Source organism: Crinia signifera, chromosome 7 (genome assembly GCF_055691185.1).
Source record: "Crinia signifera chromosome 7, ASM5569118v1, whole genome shotgun sequence".
Classification (NCBI taxonomy): domain Eukaryota; kingdom Metazoa; phylum Chordata; class Amphibia; order Anura; family Myobatrachidae; genus Crinia; species Crinia signifera.
This window is the reverse complement of record NC_139223.1, coordinates 18,029,522-18,056,942: the sequence shown is the minus strand read 5'-3', so window position 1 is coordinate 18,056,942 and position 27,421 is coordinate 18,029,522. Positions and strand designations below refer to the sequence as shown.

Sequence of the window (27,421 nt, the reverse complement as noted above, 5' to 3'; positions counted from 1 at the left end):
TTATCTATTTTTTACAACATTTATCAGCTCGATGCCCACCGCCCAGGGGCATCGAGGACAGCACCAGGCTTCAGCCTGGTCAGGTAAGTCCTGGAGGGGGGGGACCCCTTTATTGGGGGGGTCCCCACTCCCCCAGGGCCCCTGGCCAGGCTGACTGGTCGGTAGGGAGAATGTTTTGGCCGCGGGACCTTATATTATAAGTGTCCCCCGGCTGTGACATTACCCTGCCGGCTGGTTGTGCCTGGGGCTGGTTCTTAAAATACGGGGGACCCCTACTCATTTTGTCCCCCGTATTTTGGGAACCAGCCCCGGACCTGGAGCCTGGGGCTGGTTGTTAAAAATCGGGGAACCCCTATTTGTCGGGCTCCCTGATTTTTAATTACCGGCCCCGGCTCCTTCAGCCTGGTGCTGGTTATGGCTGTGGGGGGGACCCCACGCCGTTTTTTTTTTTTATTTATTTATTTTTCTATTTTTTTTACACCTTGCAGCCTGCACGGATCTGACTTGATCCGTGCAGACTGCTAGAAATAATTCGTATTAGCGGCCGTATATACGGCCGCTAATACGAATCATTACACCATCGGAGGGTTACAAAGCAGTCGTATCTGACTGCTTTGTAAATCCCCCTCCGGAACACGACTTTGCATACGACTTAAACAGTCGTATGCAGTCGTAGGGAAACAACCAATACGAAAAACTAGGTTTTTCATATTGGTAAATTTCCCCCAATGTGTAAGGGGCAAGTATAATGGGGGTCTACTATTTTGTTGCATATTTATTTTATTTATTTATTAACAGTTTCTTATATAGCGCAGCATATTCCATTGCATAGTGTGTAGGGATTCAGTATTGAATCCCGGCGGTCGGGATCCCGGCGTTCAGAATCCCGATGCCGGAATCCCGACAGCCGAAATGCCGACAAGGGGGGGACGTGGATCGCCCCCCCTTGCGGGCTCGCTGCGCTCGCTACGCTCGGCACGCTAATTTATTCTCCCTCCAGGGGTGTCGTGGACACCCCAGGAGGGAGAATGTGTCGGTATTTCGGCGGTCGGGATTCCGGCGTCGGGATTCTGAACGCCGGGATCCCTACCGCCGGGATTTTAACTGCATCCCGTGTGTAGATGTGGTATATGGTGTGGTACACAACACTCAAGGCCACACCCCCTTTTCCACCTTCGACGTGCGCACCACTGCATCCTTCAGTATTGACGCCAAGGTGGGCCTGTGTACTTTCAATGCCAGGGCCTAATTTTTAATCCCATTCCCGCCCTCTCTCTGTTCTCCTTCCCTTCCTCCTCAGCGTGCACACTGGCACCACTAACACCCCCCCCCCTCCCCTATCTTTGTGCCCCCCCTGTCTTTTTCTCCTGGATCCGCCCCTGTCGCCCCCAAACGACCTGTCAAACACCCTACTAGCAGCCATGGAATTCGCCAATACCTTTCACTTTATAGTGTTGGATTGGCATGGGCAAAAATGCTTGCAAATTCAACAAAACACGTGGATCGGTGGCAGATTTGCTGATCCACGTGATTTTCGACTGTGCCGGATATTTCTACCAGATGAGAAATCATCACATAGATTGAATAGGACGAATCTAATTTGCGCTAAAAACAGGTGAAAATTTATGATTTTTCACCTGCCAAAATTGTTATCACATATTGAATTCCCCCCAAAATGGTAATAAAGCAGAATCCAACACTCAATGACGTTACCTGTTACTGACACTTCCCGGTACTCTGCCTCCTCCACAGACTCATGTCTCCACGTCACACGGACTCTGAATCCCAGGTCCCTGAAGAGATGTCCGGGGACTCTGCATTCACTCCCAGCATTGAACGTGTAGTCAGAATGTTTTATAATAATGTGCTTAGCTGTATCCAGCTCCTGGTAATGTCCAACCCCGCAGCTCCATGTTATCTGGATATCCCTGGGGTAAAACTTCTCCAGAGCCGCAGAGCACAGGATATCTCCGGAGTCACACAGGGACAGCGCTATAGGGGCTGACAGCCGGGGTCTCACTGGTGGGAAATAAGGGAACATTTAGCAGTTATAGAACACACAGGGACAGCGCTATAGGGGCTGACAGCCAGGGTCTCACTGGTAGGAAATAAGGAAACATTTAGCAGTTATAGAACACACAGGGACAGCGCTATAGGGGCTGACAGCCGGGGTCTCACTGGTAGGAAATAAGGGAACATTTAGCAGTTATAGAACACACAGGGACAGCGCTATAGGGGCTGACAGCCGGGGTCTCACTGGTAGGAAATAAGGAAACATTTAGCAGTTATAGAACACACAGGGACAGCGCTATAGGGGCTGACAGCCGGGGTCTCACTGGTAGGAAATAAGGAAACATTTAGCAGTTATAGAACACACAGGGACAGCGCTATAGGGGCTGACAGCCGGGGTCTCACTGGTAGGACATAAGGGAACATTTAGAAGTTATAGAACACACAGGGACAGCGCTATAGGGGCTGACAGCCGGGGTCTCACTGGTAGGAAATAAGGAAACATTTAGCAGTTATAGAACACACAGGGACAGCGCTATAGGGGCTGACAGCCGGGGTCTCACTGGTAGGAAATAAGGAAACATTTAGCAGTTATAGAACACACAGGGACAGCGCTATAGGGGCTGACAGCCGGGGTCTCACTGGTAGGAAATAAGGGAACATTTAGCAGTTATAGAACACACAGGGACAGCGCTATAGGGGCTGACAGCCGGGGTCTCACTGGTAGGAAATAAGGAAACATTTAGCAGTTACAGAACACACAGGGACGGCGCTATAGGGGCTGACAGCCGGGGTCTCACTGGTAGGAAATAAGGAAACATTTAGCAGTTATAGAACACACAGGGACAGCGCTATAGGGGCTGACAGCCGGGGTCTCACTGGTAGGAAATAAGGGAACATTTAGCAGTTATAGAACACACAGGGACAGCGCTATAGGGGCTGACAGCCAGGGTCTCACTGGTAGGAAATAAGGAAACATTTAGCAGTTATAGAACACACAGGGACAGCGCTATAGGGGCTGACAGCCGGGGTCTGACTGGTAGGAAATAAGGGAACATTTAACAGTTACAGAACACACAGGGACAGCGCTGTCACGGACCCACCGGTCGCCTGCTCCGATACGTCAATCTGAGCAGCGCCGGCCGTGACTGGGGTTCACTCAGGACACTCGGGTCCTTTCCTTGAGGTACACTGCCACCAGCCAAAACCTGATTTTAGCGCCTGAAACTGCGCAAGGGGCGGCTTGGCTCGCCCCTGACCACACAATACAAGATAACAATGGTAACGTTTTCCAGCCTTTCTCTTATGAGGCTAATGAGTCTTAAGAACACAGAACCAGGACTGAGAATATGTATTATTTATTCCTAGAAATACTACAGTGCTTTAGACAAAATAGTTACAAGATTTTACAGTGATTTTAAAAGTACACACAACGATTTTTAAATGCAATTTCAAAAATAAAAAGGGAAAAAAGACAGAACCTATCTTACACTTAAATACAGATCCTGACGTGGGGGGGTCCTCCACAAGAAATCTCTCGTCGCCTACAGCCTGTTTTGCTAGACCCCCAGGTAGTGACACTGACTATAGGGAGAAGGGTCTTAGTTATACCTTGCAGACTCCCTCATCCCTCCCACCCTTGGGATTCCACTCTTTCCATGCTGAAGGAGTGTGGAAGGTCCCTGGCAATGTACAGTCTGCTGTTTTCAAAGTGATTGATCCTCTTTCCTTGCATAGCAGACCCACTGATAAGAGATGTTCAGGAAGGGGACAAACTCTAACCTCTTCTTCTGGACCATGGTTTATGAGGGGCTCAGATCTTATCTTACATCCTGACTCCGGAGGAGTCCACAGATGTCACACTGAGGAAATACAGGCCTCAAACTTAGACCAGGGTCACCTACAGTTTACATACAAGACATGTCCTGATTCCAATACTTACAGGAGACATAACTATTACACCAATATCAGACATACATTCACCGGACAGATAATCATAACAGGAGGCATACGTTAATTTGATCGATCACCTGATCTGATCGTTACACCTCCCCCTTTTAAAATGGCGCACAGAGGTGGTGACCCACGTCACCATCTCCTCAGTGCGCTATTCACTTCCTCGCCGTGAGAGTCCATCCGCATTACTGTGGTGGGCACCCTTTTTGTGCTGGATGGTAAAAGTGTACTGCTGCAGTATGAGACTCCATCTTAGCAGTTTACCATTATCTCCGGCAACTCTATTCAGAAATACCAATGGGTTGTGATCTGTAATTATTAAAAAGTCACGTCCGTACAGATATGGCTGGAGTTTTTGGAGAGCCCACACAATCGCCAAACACTCCTTCTCCACGGTGGCATAGGCTACTTCTCTGGGAAGCAGTTTCTTACTTAAGAACAGGATGGGATGCTCCTCTCCTTTCTCATTGACTTGGCTGAGCACAGCACCTAGCCCATAATTGGAAGCATCAGTCTGCACTACAAACTTCTTTTGGAAATCTGGGGCCTGCAGCACAGGTGACTTAGCTAATGCGGACTTCAGAGCCAAAAATGCCCCCTCGCATTCCTTTGTCCAATTGACCACCTGGGGCAACTTCTTTTTGGTTAAGTCTGTCAGTGGTTTTGCTAGAGTGCTGTAGTGGGGTACAAATTTTCGGTAATACCCAGCAGTACCTAGGAAGGACATGACCTGTTTTTTGGTTGTGGGAGTGGGCCACTCCGTTATAGCCTCTACTTTGCTTAACTCTGGGCGAAGGGTACCACCTCCAACACAGTGCCCCAGGTAGTGTATCTCACCCAGCCCAAGCTGGCATTTCTCTGGTTTAATCGTCAACCCGGCCCCCGTGATTTTACTTAACACACTGTTCAGATGGATCAGGTGCTCTTCCCAGGTCTGACTGAACACCGCAATGTCATCCAGGTAGGCGACGGCATGTGTCTCCTGGCCTTCCAGCAGGTCATTAACCAGGCGCTGAAAGGACGCAGGTGCATTTTTCATTCCAAAGGGCATGACCAGAAACTCAAACAGGCCGAATGGTGTGATAAATGCAGACCGCTCACGGGCCTCCGGTGACAGTGGGATCTGCCAGTATCCTCTACTCAGATCCATGACAGTGATGTAACGTGCCTGGGCCAGCTGATCTAACAGTTCATCTATCCTGGGCATGGGATAGGCATCGAACACAGCGGCATCATTTAACCTTCTATAGTCTACACAGAAGCGGGTGCCCCCACACTTCTTTGGGACTAGTACAACTGGGGCAGCCCAAGCACTGTGAGACCGTTGAATCACCCCCAGCTGCAGCATTTCATCAATTTCCCTCTTCATGGCTTCCAGCACCTCAGGAGAAGCCCGGTATGCTGGCTGCCTGAGGGGGGTCTGACTACCTGTGTTTACATGATGAGTTACCAAGTGTGTTTTTCCAGGCTTCCCTGTGAAATGGGACTTGTAGGGCTGCAGTGTGTCAGTGAGCTGTGCTCGCTGTGCCTCTGTCAGTTTATCACTGAAGTGGGCATCAGACAGGGATCGCCCCTCCTTAGCAGCAGCTGCTAAATCCATCAGGGGGTCAATTCCTTGCTCATTCTCAGGCAAACTACACACAGCAAACACACAAGCCCCCCTTTCGTGATAAGGTTTGAGCATGTTGACATGATACATCTTCTGCCTCTTACGTCCCTCCCCTTTTTCCACAATGTAATTAACATCTTTGATACGTTGTATTACAGTGAAGGGACCCTCCCAGGCAGCCTGCAGCTTGTTCTGTCTCATGGGAACCAGAGCCAATACCCTTTGCCCCACCTCAAAGATACGCTCTCTAGCCTGTCGGTCGTACCATTGTTTTTGCTTGGTCTGTGCAGCCTTCAGGTTGCTCTGTGCCATTTCCATTAGGAACTGCATTTTCTCCCTGAATTGCACCACATAGTGCACCACGGATGTTTCCGGGGTGACCAACTTCCCCTCCCACTCCTGTCTAATCAAATCCAGGGGTCCACGTGCACGGCGCCCATACAGGAGTTCAAAGGGGGAGAAGCCCGTTGATTCTTGAGGCACCTCCCGGTATGCAAACAGGAGGTGCGGCAAGAACCTTTCCCAGTCCCTTCCCTGGGACTCCACAAAGACCCTCAACATCTGTTTTAGGGTACCATTGAAGCGTTCGCAGAGGCCGTTCGTTTGGGGGTGATAGGCAGAGGTGATGAGGTGATCCACCTGCATCCTCTTACAGAGACTCTGCATGAGCTTGGACATGAACTGAGTACCCTGGTCAGTTAGCATCTCCTTTGGGAACCCCACCCTGGAGAAAATGGATATGAGCGCATCCGCCACTTTGTCTGCGCGGATGGAGGAGAGTGCTACAGCTTCAGGGTACCTCGTGGCGTAGTCTACCACAGTGAGAATGTATTGTTTCCCTGAGCTGCTGGGGATAGCGAGGGGCCCCACAAGATCTACACCAACCCGCTCAAAGGGTTCTGCGATAAGTGGTAATGAAATGAGAGGTGCTCGGCCTTGGTCACCGGGCTTCCCAGCTAACTGGCAGGCATGGCAGGAGCGACAGTAATTAGGTACATCGTTCCCCATGTTAGGCCAGAAAAAATTGGGCCTCAAACGAGCTTGAGTTTTTTTCGGATTCATATGTCCGCCTAAGGGAATTTCATGAGCTATTTTCATTAACCCTTCCCTATAAGCCTGTGGAACCACCAGCTGCCTGTTAGGACCTTCATCTTCAGGGTCCTCTGAGGAAGGTGGCTCACGATATAACAGCCCATTTTCTACATAAACTCTGACTGAGCCATTCCCCGTTGGGACCTCCTTGGCTTGTTCCCTGAGAGCGGCCAAGCTGGGATCGGTCTGCTGTTCTGCTTTGAATGCCTCACTTCTGAGCAGCTGATCAGTGTGGGGAAACAAGGCAGGCAAGCCCCCCCCCCCCTCTAGGACAGCATCTGAACTGGAGACTTCTACAGGAGGGGAGGGGGGTGGAGGGGTATCCACTTCCAGGGAGTCCCCTTCCACACAGGCAGGGGTTAAATCACAGCTGTTCTGGGCTGCAGCTCTCCTTGTCTGAACTGCTAACACAGAGATTGGCTCAGTATTCTGTACAACCCCTGATACTGGTGCTTTCGCAACATTATCTGGTAACGATACATCACATAATTCTACCTTAGTACAGGCATTGTGACCCACTTCCCCCCTGTACATTTGCAAAGGGTTAGGTTCTGCTAAACACAAATCTGCAACCTCACATACATTTACATTACGATTGTAAAGCTCAGCAGGGGTCGCCTGAGGGACAGAAGGGTTAGCTAGTAACACAGAGTCAGTACCAACATCACTTTCATTGACATAGGCAGTGTGCATCTTTCCAAGATCAGTCCCCAAAAGCACACCGGCAGGTAGATTGTCCAGCACCCCAACATCACGGATGCCTCTTCCAACCCCCCAATCAAGGTATACCCTGGCCATAGGAACATCAGGGTGGACCCCACTCACCCCCCGTACAGCAATAGTCTTTCCTGGGATGATGTTCTCTGGGCCCACCAATGCTGAATCTATGAGAGTCAGATCTGCACCTGAGTCCAATAGCCCAAGCGCCACCCTTTGTCCTACCTGGACTGGTTGTAGATTGTCCCGGGGTCTCTCCTGGGGTCCTCCTACACACAGGACGGCAGGCATAGGTTTCACGGCTGGGCCCCCCACAGGAGAGTTCCTCTTGGGGCAACGGGAACGGAAGTGCCCCACTTCATCGCAAATAAAACACCTGCGGCTGGTTGCCAAAACAGGTTGTCCCCCCACCCCCCCAACAAATGCAGCGGCTGCTGGTTTAGTTGAAGAGGGCTGCTGGGGCGAGTCTCCGGGTCTCCGCTCTCTCCAGCTGACTTGCCCGGGCGTCCCCCAGGTCTTCTTTGCCACAGAAGCCCTGGTGCTGGTGTATTGGTCTGCCAGGGTGGCAGCCTTTTCTGCTGATTCGGGATTCCGGTCCAGGACCCACTCTTTAACTTCAGCTGGGCAGAGTGCGATGAACTGCTCTTGCAGAAATAGGTCCTTCAATTTATCATAGTCCTTTACTTGCAAGCCCTCAACCCACTGATGCAATAGGGTTGACAGTTGTGCTAACAGGCCCCCATAGGTATCAGAGGGGCTGCGCTTTAAGTCTCTGAACTTCTGTCGGTATGCCTCAGGGGTGATGTTGAAACGCTGTAGCAAGGCTTTCTTTATGGCAGTATAATCTCCATCCAGCTCCTGGGGAAGGTCAGCAAATGCATCCAAAGCCTTTCCCCTCAGCCCAGGGGTTAAATAACTTGCCCATTCACTGGGGTCCAGTGCAAACTGCCGGCAAGTCTTTTCGAAACTCCTGAAGAAAGTATCCAGGTCACCATCTTTCTCCAGCACGGGAAATTGGTCATGCCGGGGCTTTTTCTTACCCGGGTTACCAACAGCGCTCTGGCCGCTGAGCCTCACCAGTTCCAACTGGTACTCACGCTCCGCCTGACGCTCTGCAGCCTCTCGCTCGGCTCTGCGCTGCTCAGCCTCTAGCTCGGCTCTGCGCTGCTCAGCCTCTAGCTCGGCTCTGCGCTGCTCAGCCTCTAGCTCGGCTCTGCGCTGCTCAGCCTCTAGCTCGGCTCTGCGCTGCGCAGCCTCTCTGTCGGCCGCAGACTGGCGCTCTGCAGCTTCTCTGTCAGCAGTTGCCTGGTAATGCTGCATTAGCTGCATGGCCATTGTGGGGTCCAGGTCCTTCATTTGCCTGACAGCAGTTTGAAGGTAACTCGGCAGTGTAGACTCACTGTTGCCAGCAGATGCATCTGACCCTGGCGGGGCATCACTTGTGTTGTCTTGTGCCAACTGAGCCCTTGGAGTAGGAGTGTCCCTGGACTGGCTTCCTCCAGCAGCTAGAACCCGATCGGCTTCCATGAGTGCCTTTATCATCAGTTCTTTACTCAGGCCAGACCAAGGGATGTCCCTCCGTACACATATAGTCGCCAGATCATCACGTCTCATCATCCGGTAATCAGACATCCTGAGTCTCACACTTGTCAAATAAAATGATAGTAAAGAAAACAAGAGAAGGGAGGGAACAGAAATTGCATCCACTTGTGTGACTTTTAAAACTATAGTAAAGCTCTGAGTTCTGATTCTGGTGATGTGGGTATTTCTCACAAAATTCTACCCACACTCACTTAAGTTCTTAAAGAGAAAAATGAATTCTCCACCCCACCGCTTGCCACCAAATGTCACGGACCCACCGGTCGCCTGCTCCGATACGTCAATCTGAGCAGCGCCGGCCGTGACTGGGGTTCACTCAGGACACTCGGGTCCTTTCCTTGAGGTACACTGCCACCAGCCAAAACCTGATTTTAGCGCCTGAAACTGCGCAAGGGGCGGCTTGGCTCGCCCCTGACCACACAATACAAGATAACAATGGTAACGTTTTCCAGCCTTTCTCTTATGAGGCTAATGAGTCTTAAGAACACAGAACCAGGACTGAGAATATGTATTATTTATTCCTAGAAATACTACAGAGCTTTAGACAAAATAGTTACAAGATTTTACAGTGATTTTAAAAGTACACACAACGATTTTTAAATGCAATTTCAAAAATAAAAAGGGAAAAAAGACAGAACCTATCTTACACTTAAATACAGATCCTGACGTGGGGGGGTCCTCCACAAGAAATCTCTCGTCGCCTACAGCCTGTTTTGCTAGACCCCCAGGTAGTGACACTGACTATAGGGAGAAGGGTCTTAGTTATACCTTGCAGACTCCCTCATCCCTCCCACCCTTGGGATTCCACTCTTTCCATGCTGAAGGAGTGTGGAAGGTCCCTGGCAATGTACAGTCTGCTGTTTTCAAAGTGATTGATCCTCTTTCCTTGCATAGCAGACCCACTGATAAGAGATGTTCAGGAAGGGGACAAACTCTAACCTCTTCTTCTGGACCATGGTTTATGAGGGGCTCAGATCTTATCTTACATCCTGACTCCGGAGGAGTCCACAGATGTCACACTGAGGAAATACAGGCCTCAAACTTAGACCAGGGTCACCTACAGTTTACATACAAGACATGTCCTGATTCCAATACTTACAGGAGACATAACTATTACACCAATATCAGACATACATTCACCGGACAGATAATCATAACAGGAGGCATACGTTAATTTGATCGATCACCTGATCTGATCGTTACAAGCGCTATAGGGTCTGACAGCCGGGGTCTGACTGGTAGGAAACAAGGGAACATTTAGCAGTTATAGAACACACAGGGACAGTGCTATAGGGGCTGACAGCCGGGGTCTCACTGGTAGGAAATAAGGGAACATTTACCAGTTATAGAGCACACAGGGACAGCGCTATAGGGGCTGACAGCCGGGGTCTCACTGGTAGGAAATAAGGGAACATTTAGCAGTTATAGAACACACAGGGACAGCGCTATAGGGGCTGACAGCCGGGGTCTCACTGGTAGGAAATAAGGGAACATTTAGCAGTTATAGAACACACATGGACAGCGCTATAGGGGCTGACAGCCGGGGTCTCACTGGTAGGAAACAAGGGCACATGTACCAGTTTCAGAACACACAGGGACAGCGCTATAGGGGCTGACAGCCGGGGCCTCACTATTAGGAAATAAGGACACATTTAGTAGTTATAGAACACACAGGACAGCGCTATAGGGGCTGACAGCCGGGGTCTCACTGGTAGGAAATAAGGGAACATTTAGCAGTTATAGAACACACAGGGACAGCGCTATAGGGGCTGACAGCCGGGGTCTCACTGGTAGGAAATAAGGGAACATTTAGCAGTTATAGAATACACAGGGACAGTGCTATAGGGGCTGACAGCCGGGGTCTGACTGGTAGGAAATAAGGGAACATTTAGCAGTTATAGAACACACAGGGGCTATAGGGGCTGACAGCCGGGGTCTGACTGGTAGGAAATAAGGGAACATTTAGCAGTTATAGAACACACAGGGACAGCGCTATAGGGGCTGACAGCTGGGGTGGCACTGGTAGGAAATAAGGAAACATGTAGCAGTTATAGAACACACAGGGACAGCGCTATAGGGGCTGACAGCCGGGGTCTCATTGGTAGGAAATAAGGGAACATTTAGCAGTTATAGAATACACAGGGACAGTGCTATAGGGGCTGACAGCCGGGGTCTGACTGGTAGGAAATAAGGGAACATTTAGCAGTTATAGAACACTATTACTACAGATTCTGTTGGTGCACATTTTTTTAACATACAAAAATCAGAGCAACATTATTTCCAAACACAAATCACAGCATGATCATAGCCAGCAGCTCACGAAGCCGCTGGTCATGCCCCCATAGTGGCAAAAACGGAGCATCACAAGTACAGGCCACGCCCCATTTTCGATAGGCCAGCTGTCCTGCAGTCTTTACGTAAATTTTGGGAGTATGTAATATAATAACTATCCATCTATCTATCTATCTATCCATCCTATCGTCCATAAGCAAATCTCTAATACTGTACAAATCATCAGCCCACAAAGGTCTTCAAATAGGTATATATTTCAAAACATATAATAGGGTTGTTAAAGTCGAGTTGCACACACGCCATTTTAGGATAGTATGGCCGCCATTTTGGTTCGCAGAGTTGCGCAAATAAAGTTTCCATACCCGAGTCTGTGTGACAAAGTGGACCAGAAGCGTAACCATACTATTACACATAAATTCATAAGAACATACTGACACTAAATAAAATATAGTTAAAGGTTTAGAACACCACACATCGCTTAGTTAGCATTTGCATACATCTGTCTGTATAGTGTTTAGTACCGTTCCGTTCCGTTTCTTATGCGCAGAATTCCGGTCATTGCGAATATTTCGCAATACACACGGCCCGATAGTTATGGACATAATCCATATTCCCAAGACAGTTTCTGTTGAAAAGTATATAACAAAGGAATCTACTAAAACCGGTTTTGACTGCTATTTACAACTCCTGACGACGATACCGACAAACAAAGGACTCCTAAAGTTCACTCCCCTGCACCTATTCAAACCAGGTGTATCATCTTACCCCCCAATCACAGTGGACCTGACATACGATCTCTGACCAATAGGAATGGCCTTTGACCTCCCCCTTCTGACCCTATAAGATAGGTGACCCAGGGCGGCCTTGGTCACTTCGGCACATCTTCCTTTCCCTGACCTTCGACCGGGCTATAGTTCAACCCTGAACGATAGCGAGCTCTGACCGGACTGCGCTGCGCATATTTGATGAGACGGTAACGGTTGCATTCACGGTATTTATTCTTATTGTATTGTTGGCTGATTGTATCCTGTATCTGTTTTTCTTCCCCTAGTAGAGCCTGTTTATTGTACTCATTGTTAGACTATTGTATCACTTGTTATACCTGTATTTTCTATTCCTGTAACCCCCTTTTGTCCGTAAGGGACTTAAATACATCTTTTTGCTGAGTTCTTATCTCCTTACTTTAATACTGTGGTTGTGTCTGTTTATTCGCACATAGCGATAAGGTATATTACGGACACAGTCCTTAAAGGTATATTCGCAGTGAGTGAGATTACTGCGAAAGGATCTCTTATTAAGGTATTAGTTCACTGGTGTAAAACACTCAATAAAGGTACGCTACGCTGCACTACGTTTTGTTCGCACGTAGCTAGGTATAAAGGGTACGCAGGTAACGGACATATTACGTAAACTGCGCTTTTCACTTATTGTTTCTTTGGTCATATTTAATCGCCATTAACAATTGGGGGCATCGTCCGACCGTTTCACATTCTGGAGCTCAGTACCAGGCGCGCGGCTTTACCTATACCAGCAAAAGGGTGGAAGTATTTATTATCCATTGCTGGATAGGCCAGGTCCGCGGCGGTGCGGGGTTCAAGAAGTGCTAGCGTTGAACCCGAAGTACAATAAGTGAAACAATAAGCCACGTGTTTTAAAGCATATATTAAGTGTTTAGTAAACTGTACTTCTGCCTGCCACAAGTAGTTTTACGGGGTATAGTGTCTTGGGTTGCTTGTTTATTACAGTATATGTGCCACGTGTGATAAATTTCGCACACGTGGAGACAAAGGACTGTGTTTTATTATAGTACATAGAGGATCCCCTCTGTGCAAAACTATAACTTTTAGTGTTAGTTAATGCAGGGCCAGGGACCCCGCCACGTGGCGATAAGTTCTGGGCCTTTTACAGTAACGTAAAGTGTCTATTGTGTATTACGCAAGGTGCGCGCGCATGTGCCCATATCGGGAAAATTTCGCATCTTTGTACGTGATTTACGGATTGAGTGCGGGATTTATTTCGCATCTTGATACGTAACTTTTGGACAAAGTTAAGGGATTTATTCCACATTTAGGCGCAATTACTGCGTATAGCGAAACTCGAGCGCAACCTTGCAAATACACTATAGAACACGTGGGTGGCCGATTCATCGGCGGCCTGTGAACAACGCACGTACACACGTGGCTGTTCATTGGCACTGCACATGCAGCACACATAGGAACTCAAAGGTGAACAGTATTAAACCACTAGCTTTATTTAAACAGTATAGTAATATACTGTGGATAAGGCGGTGATTAATAAAAGAAAATACATTTTTTTTCTGTTTGTTCATTTTCCAAAAACAAGCAACTCAAGCATTATTTTAATAGATTCCTATAGCCTTTTATAAGGGATTTATACCTGCATAAGTATCTAGTGAAAAGCTACCAGCCTGGGAAGATTTTCTGTACAGAAATATTTCAAGTATAAGCATAAGACCTAGGTGTAACTAGCGCCCAGTGTGAAACAAAACTGAGGCGAACGGGTGTGTGACGGCACGACTCAAGCGCAGTGTAGTCCAGTGTAGGACAGTCCAGTGTAGGACCAGGGTGCACGTGACGACGTGCCCATAGGAACTGCCCCTTCCGTGGAACTGAATGGAAAGGAAGAAAAAGTATGTCTCTATGTGGTGCACCTGTGTAAATTTTCTCACGAATAGAAATTAACTTTTATTGATAATCTAAAAAGGCGAAATATAAAAACACACAGACACAACATATATACAAATGTGTTTAAAAAACGATGACTCTCTGACTCCACACACTTGTTGACCGTAGGTCAAAATGGGTGATACAGGTATTTTGTTGGCCGACACTCTATATCGTATAATTTGTATAATTCAAAATTATGGGTGTCTTAATGGCTGATTGCCTATGGGCATAGGTGCAGATATCTGACACAAAAGTGGTGAAATAGCGTTATTATAGATTGATAGTTGACTAACTTCTTTGGAGTCCCCAGATACAATATCACAATAAATTGTCTGGGTGTCTTCTCTAAGAATCCCTGAATTTCGACACGTAAGAGGCACTCTGTGTATAGGGTTGACGCCGGTGTCGACGAGTATACCCGGTTTATCACTGAGGGGGTCTATCATTGGCTGTCTATATTATCAGAGCCAGATATCACTGTCAGTTAGTGACACTCCACCGTGTTATATTGATCTGTGAGGGCGGATCAAAAACAAATGTCCACTATATGTGTCAACCTTTAATAGTAAGGTTATTGGAAAAGTTGCACAAGTAGTTTCTTGATATCTACTGAGTCTTTTAAGATATTTTTTAAAAAGATCTCAGGACTCTTGTGAATATCTTTGTTCCAATGGTTCTTACTATATGTAGACCCGTGTTAAGTCCAGTAATATCAGATGTGGGTGTAGTTTAATTGCTTTTATTTTTGACTGGAGTTGCACTTTTTTTTTTTTTTTTTTTTTTTAACTTGAGTCTTTATTTTACATTTTTTTTTCAATATACAAAACATGAATATGACATTGATAAAACCCTGACATTCAAAACGCTACTAACATTTACTACATACAAACATACAGTGCATTCTATATTTCATTTCAATATTGGACGAGGTTCTCACCTCTTGGGGTGTTTCGACATATTAGAGAATAGGGAAGTGGTGTGTACGACGTACCCTATGGGGGGTTTCGGGGGAATAGGACCTTGTACCTCTTTTTTCTAACAAACAGATTTAGAAATATACCGATATATTTTATGGGGAGTGTGTAGAAGAGATATACCGGTGGAGTAACTAGTTTCTCCCTGGCCAACAAATAAAAGTTTTAGGACTACTATCTGCATTTTAGCTACTATGGACCATTTACTGGGACAGGACTTTATTTTTTTTTTTTTTTTTTAACAAACAAGGTGGCGTGGCATCTTGTTATGGGCTACCTTCACTAGGTATATGACATATATGAAGTAGATGTTACCCTGCACATCTTCAACCTGATATTCTGCTCACGCGGTCGTTCCATTATCAGAATGATTTTTTATACCCATGCTTCGTTCCTCCCCTTTTTTTTTTTTTTTTTTTTTTTATATTTTTAAATTTATTTATTAACATATCCCCCCCAACCCCCCTCCCCCCCAGAGGATAACTGATTCTGTGACTGTGAAATTGTACAGCTGCTAACGTTATTAACCTATTTTCCTGTGAATTTATACCATCTAGATCGGTACCATTGGTGCCATATATCATAAAATTTAGTGAGCTGCCCTTTAGAGGCATAATAATATTTCTCGTGCTCAAATGACGTGTTTACAAAGTTAACCCATTCTGTGAATACAGGGCCTGTTTTGGCCATCCAGTGCCGTGCGATTATCATTTTGGCCGAAGCCGTGAGAATTATTAGGAGAGAACGATGTTCTCTGGATATGTTACTTTCTTGCCATATACCTAAAACCATTTTTTTCCCCGTAAGGGTATCAGTTGGTGTCCCTATATCTACCAGGACCTGTCGTATCCTGTCCCAGAATTGGCCCACCCGGCTACATGACCAGATTAGGTGCCAAAAAGTGGCCCCTGATTCGTTACACTTTGGACATCTATCGGAAGCTGACCCTGCCATTTGCTGCAAACCCACCGGAGTAATATATGTCCTATGTAGTACGTTAAATTGGACCTGTTGAATGCGGATCGACCCTGTTGCCCATCTTGGAGCTGCCAGCGCCTCTTGCCATTGTCTGTCCGTTAAAGAGGGGAGGTCCCTAGCCCATCTCTGCTTTAATTGAGGAATCCCTTCATCTTGTTCAGATGAAGACAAGAACTTATTGATTTTTGCTATCCTTTTTTTAGGAGTTAGATTTTTCAAGAACGTTTTTAACGGGGTGTCCTCTAACCATATATCCCTCCCACTGATCCACCGCGTTATAGCATTTCGCACCTGCAAAAATCTGAAAAACATTGTGCGGGGGAGTAGGTATTCATCCCGTAGTTGGTCAAAGGTTTTTAGAATGTTATCTTGAAAGAGATGTCCCAAGGTGGTAATCCCATATTGGGGCCATAATTTCCCGCCCTGCTGCTTGTGAACCTCCTTGGCTGTAGGTAGCTGGAGAAACGGTATATCTGGATCTAGACCCTCGTAGTTACCCATTTTTTTTACAGTGTTCCATATTTTGATGGCCTGATTGATAATTCCGGGATATTTTTTTCTAACTGTACCCAAGAGTACAACCTGGAGGGGAGTTATGTATGGATCTATGCCTTTTATAAGTCTAGATATGTCTGGCATATATTCATCTTCCTGTATCCAGGAGCTGAGATGTACTAGATGCGCCGCCAGATAGTACCTTTTGAAATTGGGCAACGCCAATCCTCCCTTCTCCCGACTTCTCCATAAAGTGGCCAGTTTAACCCTTGGTCTTTTATTGCCCCATATAAAGGATGATAATATACTATTAATGTTTCTAAAGTATTCATCCTTTATATAGATCGGCGAGTGCTGTAAGATATACAATATTTTAGGAAGGATGACCATTTTTATCAGGTTAACTCTACCTATTACTGTGAGGGGGAGTTTGGCCCACCTCCGGCATTTCGATCTCAGCTCCTGGATAACTGGGTGGATGTTATCCCTTAGGTAATCTTCTGTTTTCCCTGTGACCACTACCCCCAGGTATTTGAACCCCTGTGTTCTTACTAGTGGGTCATATCTCTGTCCTGCCGCCTGTGGTTCTTTTCCAATTATTAATAAATGGGATTTGTCCCAGTTTACTGTTAGGCCCGACATTTTCCCAAATAAATTTAGTTGGGCGACTACTACCGGGAGGTCTTGCTCTGGGTCCGCTAGTCCGACCAATAAGTCGTCCGCGTATAGTGATACGAGATTATACCTGTTCTCATTGGTCAAACTCTGACTATATAAGCTGGATCTCAACAGACAGGCTAAAGGCTCGATCGCAACCGCAAATATGAGAGGAGAGAGCGGGCACCCCTGCCGGGTTCCTCTACCTAGTGAAAAGAATGAAGAAGTATATCCGTTTATAGAGACCCTGGCCCTGGGGTTTTTATATAGTGCCCTTAGCCACCCTACAAATCCTGATCCGAAGCCGAAGGCTCCCAGGGTACTCCATAAGTAGCCCCACTCGACGGAATCGAACGCTTTGTTCGCGTCGAATGAGGCCACTGCTGCGCTCCCTCCTCTCACATTAGCGTGTTGGATGTAAGTAAACACCCTTCTTAAGTTAATCAGAGTGGATTTGCCACTTATGAACCCTGTTTGATCGTGATGTATTATGCCTTGAATTACTCGGCCGAGTCTGTTCGCCATGATTTTTGCGATTATCTTCGCGTCTGTTGACACTAGCGATATGGGTCTATAGGAGTCAACCCTTGTCGGGTCTTTATCTTTTTTTGGTAGAAAGACCAAAGAGGCATCTCCCATAAATTCTGGGAGATCCCCTTCCCTTGATACATCCCGACAAAGGGTGACTAACCTTGGGCCTATTATTTTAACATATTTTTGATACACTTCGGCCGGTAGACCGTCTAGGCCTGGCGCTTTACCTGTGGGCAGAGCCTTAATTACGTTTTCCACCTCCTCTAGGGAAATGGGCCTCTCTAGGAGCTCCCTTGCTTCCACGGACAGACGGGGAAGCTTAATATGTTCCAGAAAGCTCCCCAACTCCTCTTCATTTGGAGATATAGTAGATTGATATACTTTTCCGAAATGGGCAACAAATTCATCCGCTATTTTTGGGGTTGAGGTCACTAGCTCATCCTGTTCTGTCCTAATTTTGAATATTACGTTCGAGGGTTTGTCTGTTCTAGATAGGAAGGCTAATAATTTCCCCCCCTTGTCGGCATTAGAATACCATTGATGTGATTGTGATTGAAGCCTTCGATAGTTTACTTCTTGAAGGTATTCAAGCCACTTAGCCTGCATTTCTTGCCATTCCTGCTTATCTGTATCTGCCTTACTTATTAAATATGCTTGTTCTAATTCAAGGGTTCGCTCCTCCATCTTACGTGCCTTTGCCCGATGACGACCCTTTAAATACGCTATTTTTTTAATGAGAATGCCTCGTAAAAAAGCCTTGAAAGTATCCCATAGGCATGAGCTAGATGTTGACCCCTCGTTTTGTTCAAAGAAGACCCCTAATTCTTGCTCTATCTCCTCGTTTTTAAGTTGTGACAACCAGAACGGTTGTAACTTCCAATATCTATACCCCTTTATCTCTGCTAGATCTACCTGCATTATTAATGGGGAGTGGTCCGATATCCCCCTAGCCTTGTATTCTATTTGAGTAACTTTATTAATTATAGTGTCTGAGACGAAAATCATGTCTATTCTAGAAAAAGCACCGTACGATGCAGAGTGGCACGAGAACTGAGTGAGCGTCGGATGTCTTATTCGCCAAGGATCTATCCAACCGATCCCCTCCAGGAACTCTGCAAACCCCCTCCCTCCCCTATGGGTTACTGTAGTACCTGTAGAACACCTATCTAGTTTTGGGGAGATCACGTTATTAAAATCTCCTAAGCAAATAAGATGGTTGGCTGGATAAAGAAGAGAAAATTCTACAGCTGCCCTCATTACCTCGTATGAGAAGGGGGGGGGGGATATATACATTTAAAAGTGAGATGTCCACCTGATTTATACAACAATCTACAAAGATGTATCTACCCCCAGGATCGATTTTAATATTACGCCCTTCGAATACTACCGTTTTTTTTACCAGTATTGAAACCCCTCTTGCGAGAGAAGTAAATGGGGCGTGAAAACATGTACCCAGCCATGGCCTTTTTAGGGCTAACGATTTGTCCCCCGTCAGATGGGTCTCTTGTAGGCAGATGATATCAGCCTCCAGCATTTTACAATGGTTGAGGACCAAAGATCTCTTGACTTTGTCATTAAGTCCTCTGACGTTCCATGACATGAATTTAACCATAACCCTTTACTTTAAACTCCATTCCCCCCATTTTTTTTTTTTTTCCCCCTTTTTAATCCTTTCCTCTTGTCGACCCTCCCCTCTCCCTCTTTTTGGATTATAGTATGCACACATATAACGACAATACAACACACGATAACCCCCCCACCCCCGTTCCCGCCCCCTCCCTGTACTACCCGGAATTCCTGGCGTACCTATTTCCCCCCCTCTTGCCCTGCTTCCCCGAGGGCTATTCCTAACCAGCCACCAATTGCGTGGCTGGCTCTCCTGTTTGTGCCCAAATATCGATCTCTTATACAATAAATCCCCCCCCGCCCCCCATGCACCCAACAGTACAACTTAACCCAACACCTCATTTTTTCTTTTCTTCTCTTTTTTTCCTTCTCCCTCCCCTTCTCCTTCCTCTCCTCCCTCTCCCCTCCCTCTCCTTTTCCTTCCTTCCCCACACTTAGCCGGGCCTCTGCCTGCTGGCAAACCTGGCCCAGAAAAGGAAGAGGAGAATGAAAGAAAAAAAGAAAAAAGAAGAGGAGTAGAACAAACAAAAAAAGGGACAGCAAAAAACAAAATTATCTGAAAAACAAAAAAGACAAAAAAACAGAAGTTATCGCCACAGTCTAAGCACCCGTTAATATGTATCTATAGCCCTTCCGTTAGCATGTTATTAGGGCAACGGGCCACCAGTTTGTGGGTTGGCCAGTTGTTTTCGTCCAGGATAAGTCCCGTCAAGCCATCTTGCAACCTCACCCGGGGAGAAAAAAAACTTAGTACCCCCGTTTACTTCGACTCTCAGCTTGGATGGGTACAGCATCGAGTATTTCAACTCTAGCTCTCTGAGCCTGCCTTTAACCTCTCTAAACTTTGATCTCTCACGCTGGACTTCGATTGGGAAGTCTGGGAATGCGGAAACCTTTTTCCCGCTATGGCCGAAATCGTCTTTATTTCTTATCAAGCGGAGTATTGAGTCCCGATCTTTATAATTCAAAAATTTGGCAATAAATGTACGGGGGGGACCCCCAGGAGGATTTGGACGCGCCGGTACCCGATGGGCCCTTTCCACCGCAAACTGGTGGGAGAATGACTCCCTGCCAAAGACCTGTATCAACCAGTCCTCCAAGAATTTGGTACTTATGTAGTAACTGGGCTGCCGATTTTGAAATCGGGTCCATCGCATCGCATCGCACCCGACCAAATCGCATGCGATGCGATGCGATGCGATGGACCCGATTTTTCCATAGGATTCAATGTTAAAATGGACTGAGTCCATTTTAACATGGAATTCAATGGGAAAAGGGGTCCTTTTCATACCCCTACTATCCAAGTGGGCATGGAGTTGGATATAAACCTGTGGCGAGCGTAGCGAGCCACCGAGCCCGAAGCGTGGCGAGCGTAGCGAGCCCCGCGAGGGGACACAGAATACCGTCCCCTCGCGGGGCTCGCTTCGCTCGCCACGCTTCGGGCTCGGTGGCTCGCTACGCTCGCCACAGGTTTATATCCAACTCCATGCCCACTTGGATAGTAGGGGTATGAAAAGGACCCCTTTTTCCCATTGAATTCCATGTTAAAATGGACTCAGTCCATTTTAACATTGAATCCTATGGAAAAATCGGGTCATTGCATCGCATCGCATCGCATCGTATGCGATGCGATGCGATATCGCATCGCATCGCATCTGATTGTATGCCTTAACTTAAGGCATACAATCAAAAAATCGGCAGCCCAGATACTACATAAGTACCAAGAATTTTTCCGGGTGACTCCCCTCTGCTCGTTCTTCGAGGCCTATAAATCTAATATTATTCCGACGAAGTCTCCCTTCGAAGTCCGCCATCTTTAGACGCATATCAGCAAGTTGGCCAGACATCGTTTTTACTTGTTCCTGTATTGGGGCTACCGCATCTTCTACAGAAGATACCCTATTCTCCACCTCCGTAACTCTCTCCCTAGTCTTCTGGGCATCGCTCCTTATTAGCATTAAATCCGACTGGATTTTATTAATTTGTTCTGACAGGCGGGATTCACAAGTATTTACCGCCTCCAGCACCTGCTGCAGAGTAACCTCGGTGGGGCGCGGCTCACCAGGCCCTTTCGATGGAGGGTGTTGGGCTGTGAGTTGGCAGTTGTATTGCCCGGTGTGCGAGTCTCAGGAGCGTCACCGCTAGCCAGCTCCTGAGACTCGCACACTGACTAAGATGCATTTTGATCTGTATTTCTAATTTACAGGAACCCCATGAGTGCTATAGCGTGCAGAGACCTGACTAAGTGGTGAACACCATTATAAATAATTTGTTAGTTACTGCTGACTTTATTCTTGAGTGGCATACAGGAGAATAATACCTTCTCTTAGAGGTATTGGCTATAATCCAGGACTCTAATATAAGAGCCCCGCAGCACCAATTCATTACTGCTCAGAGACGTGGTAGTTTATCCACAATAGCCTGAGAAACACGGTGCACATTAAATGCTGCACTAATTAGTGGACAATTGCCAACCCCTTTAGAGGGGATACTTTGTTCCTATTCTGTTGCAAGTCCACTCAGTAACGGATTTATTCCTCTTGAAGGAAAATATATGTCTTTTCAGTAACCTGAATGTTTAAATAACACAATCAAAATGGGGATTACATTATAAACACCCTGACTATACTATTGCAGTCAGTCAACTGCTAATTCACAGTATAAGCCTAAAAGGACGACGGATACATTAGTCGACACAATAGAGGCGGCTCTGTGAACATATCCAGTAAAAACGTAGCAAAGCACTTATATTTGACTGATTGCACGAACACATTTGTATTTAAAGTGCAACTCCAGTCAAAAATAAAAGCAATTAAACTACACCCACATCTGATATTACTGGACTTAACACGGGTCTACATATAGTAAGAACCATTGGAACAAAGATATTCACAAGAGTCCTGAGATCTTTTTAAAAAATATCTTAAAAGACTCAGTAGATATCAAGAAACTACTTGTGCAACTTTTCCAATAACCTTACTATTAAAGGTTGACACATATAGTGGACATTTGTTTTTGATCCGCCCTCACAGATCAATATAACACGGTGGAGTGTCACTAACTGACAGTGATATCTGGCTCTGATAATATAGACAGCCAATGATAGACCCCCTCAGTGATAAACCGGGTATACTCGTCGACACCGGCGTCAACCCTATACACAGAGTGCCTCTTACGTGTCGAAATTCAGGGATTCTTAGAGAAGACACCCAGACAATTTATTGTGATATTGTATCTGGGGACTCCAAAGAAGTTAGTCAACTATCAATCTATAATAACGCTATTTCACCACTTTTGTGTCAGATATCTGCACCTATGCCCATAGGCAATCAGCCATTAAGACACCCATAATTTTGAATTATACAAATTATACGATATAGAGTGTCGGCCAACAAAATACCTGTATCACCCATTTTGACCTACGGTCAACAAGTGTGTGGAGTCAGAGAGTCATCGTTTTTTAAACACATTTGTATATATGTTGTGTCTGTGTGTTTTTATATTTCGCCTTTTTAGATTATCAATAAAAGTTAATTTCTATTCGTGAGAAAATTTACACAGGTGCACCACATAGAGACATACTTTTTCTTCCTTTCCATTCATGTATATCTTCTATGTCCAGTGGTAGCACACCCATAATGAGTGCCACTTGAAATATCTTAAGAATACACTCACATAGGGGTCCACCTATTATCCTCGATATTTAATGAGGGTCCTGTGCGAGTAGCAATCTCTCCTCTTTGTACCCTTCCGTGGAACTACCTATGTTGATCCACTAGGAGGGTACAAGAAGCTAAATCGGAACCCAGTGATCCGATTAGCTACTTTAGAAAAACCAGTTTTTTGGGGTACAGGAAAACAAGTTTGTTGTACCCTGGAAAAATTAGGCCGCACCTTGCAAGTTGACTAGAAGTTCGCTGCTAGTTGAAAGACTTGGTGATTGAGTACATTACCTCGCATAGTGGGCTTCACGCTTGATTGCGGAATAGTGCCATTTTGTGGAGAAGTGAGTGGTTGGGGAGCTCTCAGACAAGTAATAACCCACCGGTATCTACTAGCTGTGAACGTTTATTCCTGTAATTATGGGTAATAACGGGTCACACAGTGATAACGTGCCAGTTAGGGAGGAAGCAAGTCGACCAAAAGGATCGGCGGCTTTCATTATGTGCTGTAAGCACGGTGAACAAGCAGTTGTTTACCAAAAGAAATGGAAAAAAATGACACAAGGCAGCAAGTTAGAATTTCCCAGTGTTGGTAGCTTCGATCCAGAAATCTTATCGGCAGTAAAAGATAAAAATTTGTCTACTCTCCAGTTGTAAGAAGAGAGTGAAGCACATAAAAATTCTTAAATTGTGGCAGAAGGAAGGACAGGAACAATGGGGAATCAGATGTCTGGCAGTGCCAGATACAATCAGCCACAATAAAAATGCAACCGTAGCCGCAACAGCTCCCCCACCCCCATATGTGCCAAAGGGGTTAATGACTAATAAGGAAGACCTGAGTAATAATGTAACCGTTGCTAACTTGTACCCTGTCTTATCCCCTTATAAGGAAACCCGAGAGGAAAACGAGCAGCTGTTGGCACTGGCCGTCTCCCATGCAATTAATATGCTTGAGGGAAAAGCTGAACCGGCTAAACCTGCTGCTGGGGCCCCTGCACAGGGAGAGGAGACGGCTGATGCCAACAGCATAGTCATGGACTCAGGTAAGAAGGCACTACACAGCACAGACACAGATGACTCCCAAGCAGGTCCCAGTAATGCGGATGTGGTACAAACATACCCTGTACGCACTCTGGAGGTTCCCTATGGTAAGGCAGACAGAGAGGGTGTGATACCTACCAGGAAGATGACCATGCTAAACCCATGGACACGGTTAGAGCTGCGGTCCATCATTACAGATTTCCCTGATCCTAGGAAAGATCTGGCTCCGAGCCGGAAATTTGTAAGGGATCTGGGAAACTCTGATGAGCCCACCAACAAGGATTGGAGAATCATGTTGAGGGCCTGTCTCCCCACTCACATAGACATCCCGAAATTCATTCAGGATAGTGGATTGAAAGTGGACAAGGAGATAAAAGATGAGATCAACCAGGAAAATATACGCCTAATCAACTTGCAGTTGGGAGTGTATTTTCCTGCAGCAGTGGAATATAGCAAGATATTCACTATCAAACAAAAAGATGGTGAATTAGCTAGCGAATATTTCAACCGGGGTTTGCTGGCGGTATCAAGATACACTGGTGTCTCTGAGCCTAAGGACGACACCCACCTGAGGGAGATGATTGTCTCTGTGCTGGTGGAAGGGCTTAGAGAAAACCTGAGAGCCAGAGTCCAAACTTCTTTTCCAAATTGGCGTGGAATGACAGTAGATGCCCTACGGGAATCTGCTGTAGACCACGACCGTAACATCAAGAAGCACAGAGAACTGCAAACTGATAAACTGATGATGGTTAGCATCCAAGCTTTTACAAATGCCCCAAATAAAGCTGCATACCAACGAAACACCAGGGACACAGGTAGAAAGCAAATTATCTGTTACAACTGCAATAAGGAAGGACACATTGCAGCACAATGTAAGTCAGGAAACCCCAGAAGTTACAAAACACATAGGCGAGAATGGGAATCTCACCAGGGTGAGACACGGAGATACCCAGCACCTAGACAATGGGAGGAGACAGACAGGTCACGCAACATGCCTCCTCCCCATCTGATGGCTGACACTGTGCTAAGGGCAACCCAGGTAAGACAATAGGAAACAGGTCATACCTGTATCCTACAGCCAGTTAGATTGACACAACACCTTAGAGAGGAACCTCAGGTGAAGGTTGATATAGCTGGAGTAAGGCAAACCTTTTTGGTTGATACAGGGGCGGCCAGATCTGTTCTCAACACTCCTCTTCACTTGGGTTTCACTGACCAATCAGTAGCAGCAATTGGGGTAACAGGAAAAATACAACATTACCCACTGACGAAACCAGCGGAGGTTACAATCGGGCCTCTGCATACCAAACATTCTTTCCTGTTGGCTGCATCGGCCCCGACTAACCTCCTGGGCAGAGATTTACTATGTAAAATGGGATGTGTCATCTATTGCACCCCCGATGGGGTATTTCTGGACACTCCTAGAAATCTTACACAAGAAGTGCAAGATATGCTGGACAGTCCTCAGAGGCTAATGTTGTATTCCACTGTTGTAGAATCAAATCCATCTAGGGTAGCTGAAATTACAGCACAAATACCGAGTTCCCTTTGGACTAAAGATGGACAGGATGCTGGGCTGATGGCAAATGTAGCTCCAGTAGAGATCCGCTTAAAAGAAGGCAGGATAGCCCCAAAAATACCGCAATACCCTTTAAAACCTGAAGTTGAGCTAGGAGTATACCCTGTGATCCAGCGATTGCTCCAACAGGAAATCCTAGTTAGAACTTCCAGCACGGCCAATAGTCCCATCTTCCCTGTGAAAAAGAGTGGGGGGAGGGGCTACAGACTAGTGCAGGATTTAAGAGGGGTAAACAAAGTAGTTGAGAGCCAATTCCCCGTAGTGCCAAACCCAGCTGTCATCCTAATGCAAATCCCACCTCACTGTACTCATTTCACAGTCATTGATTTGTGTTCTGCGTTCTTCTCTGTCCCTTTACACCCTGACAGCCAGTATCTGTTCGCCTTTACATACAGAGGAGTACAGTATACCTGGACACGACTCCCCCAGGGATTCATAGACAGCCCCAGCATCTTTTCCCAGGCCTTGCATGATTGTTTACAATCCTTTCAACCCATGAGTGGTTCGATACTAATACAATATGTCGATGACTTATTGTTGTGTTCTGAGTCACTGGAGTCATCAGTAGATGACACTACACAGCTGCTGATGCATCTATCAGAGACAGGACATAAAGTATCAAAGGATAAGCTGCAATTATGCCAGACCAGGGTTAAGTATCTGGGCCACTGCCTTACCCAAGGGCTGAGACACCTCACCGACGACCGAATCCAAGCGATTCAGAACATGGTACTGCCACAGACCCAGCACCAGATCCGTACGTTCCTAGGCATGTGTGGATACTGTCGCAATTGGATCCCAGGATTCTCTATTCTGGCATTACCACTACAAGAGATGGTTTCCTCAACTAGGCCAGACCGGGTCTCTCATACTGAGGAATCTGAGCTGGCTTTTGAGGAACTAAAGGTGAGCCTAACAAAGGCCCCAGCACTGGGAATGCCAGATTATAGGAAACCCTTTGAACTGTACGGAACGGAATCAGCTGGGTGTGCGGCAGGAGTACTTGTACAAAAACATGGTGATGCCAACCGACCAGTAGCGTACTACAGTGGCCAGCTGGACACAGTAGCACGCTCACTCCCAACTTGCTTACGAAGTGTGGCCGCAATAGCACAACTAGTAAGCAAGAGTGAGGACGTGGTGTTGGGACACGATTTAACTGTTCATGCTCCCCATGCTGTCTCTGCCCTCCTAAATTCTGCCCAAACACGTCATGTGTCCTCAGCACGGTTCACCAAGTGGGAACTGGCGCTGATGGCCCCAGTAAATATTACCATCAAAAGATGCAACACACTAAACCCAGCCACATTCCTTCCTCATGTGCCCTCCAAGGCACAAAGGGTGGAGGGTGATGGGAATGTTGCTGAATATGGTAAAGCAGAGTTTAGTGAGGGTGAGGACAAGCATGATTGCATGACCTACCTGAATCAGACCTTTACAGCACGTCCTGACATAAGCGACAGCCCATTAAGTGAGGTAGACATAACCTTATTCACTGATGGTAGCTGTCATAGACAGACGGAGATGGGAGAGCTGTGCACAGACTACGCGGTAGTAGATGGAGAAGGTATTGTGGAAGCTGAACCCTTGGGACCACCTCACTCAGCACAAGTAGCGGAACTGGTGGCACTGACCAGAGCATGTGAACTGGCCAAAGGAAAATCAGTTAACATATATACCGACTCCAGATATGCTTTCGGAGTAGTGCATGATTTTGGAGCCCTATGGCGCCTCCGAAATTTCATGACGGCGGCTGGCACACCAGTGGCGCATGCGACATACATTAGGAGACTTCTGGGAGCTATCCAGCTTCCAGACAGAGTGGCTGTTATCAAGTGCAGAGCTCATACATCAGAGAAGGACCCGGTGTCACTTGGTAACAGCCGCGCTGATGAGGCAGCGAAAAGGGCCGC

The 27,421-nt window shown here is 46.6% G+C and overlaps 1 protein-coding gene and 1 long non-coding RNA gene across 2 annotated transcripts in view; one reads left to right on the top strand and one right to left on the bottom strand.

The window, feature by feature from the left end:
- Positions 1–27,421, top strand: part of LOC146019885 (uncharacterized) — a 134,486-nt gene that overhangs the window by 81,607 nt on the left and 25,458 nt on the right. The gene's annotated exons all lie outside the window — the stretch shown is intronic.
- Positions 1–27,421, bottom strand: part of LOC146020404 (uncharacterized) — a 54,780-nt gene that overhangs the window by 11,320 nt on the left and 16,039 nt on the right. The window contains exon 3 of the mRNA XM_083153505.1: positions 1,714–2,019. Coding sequence (XP_083009631.1) covers positions 1,714–2,019 — 306 coding nt within the window. The remainder of the gene's footprint in view (positions 1–1,713; positions 2,020–27,421) is intronic.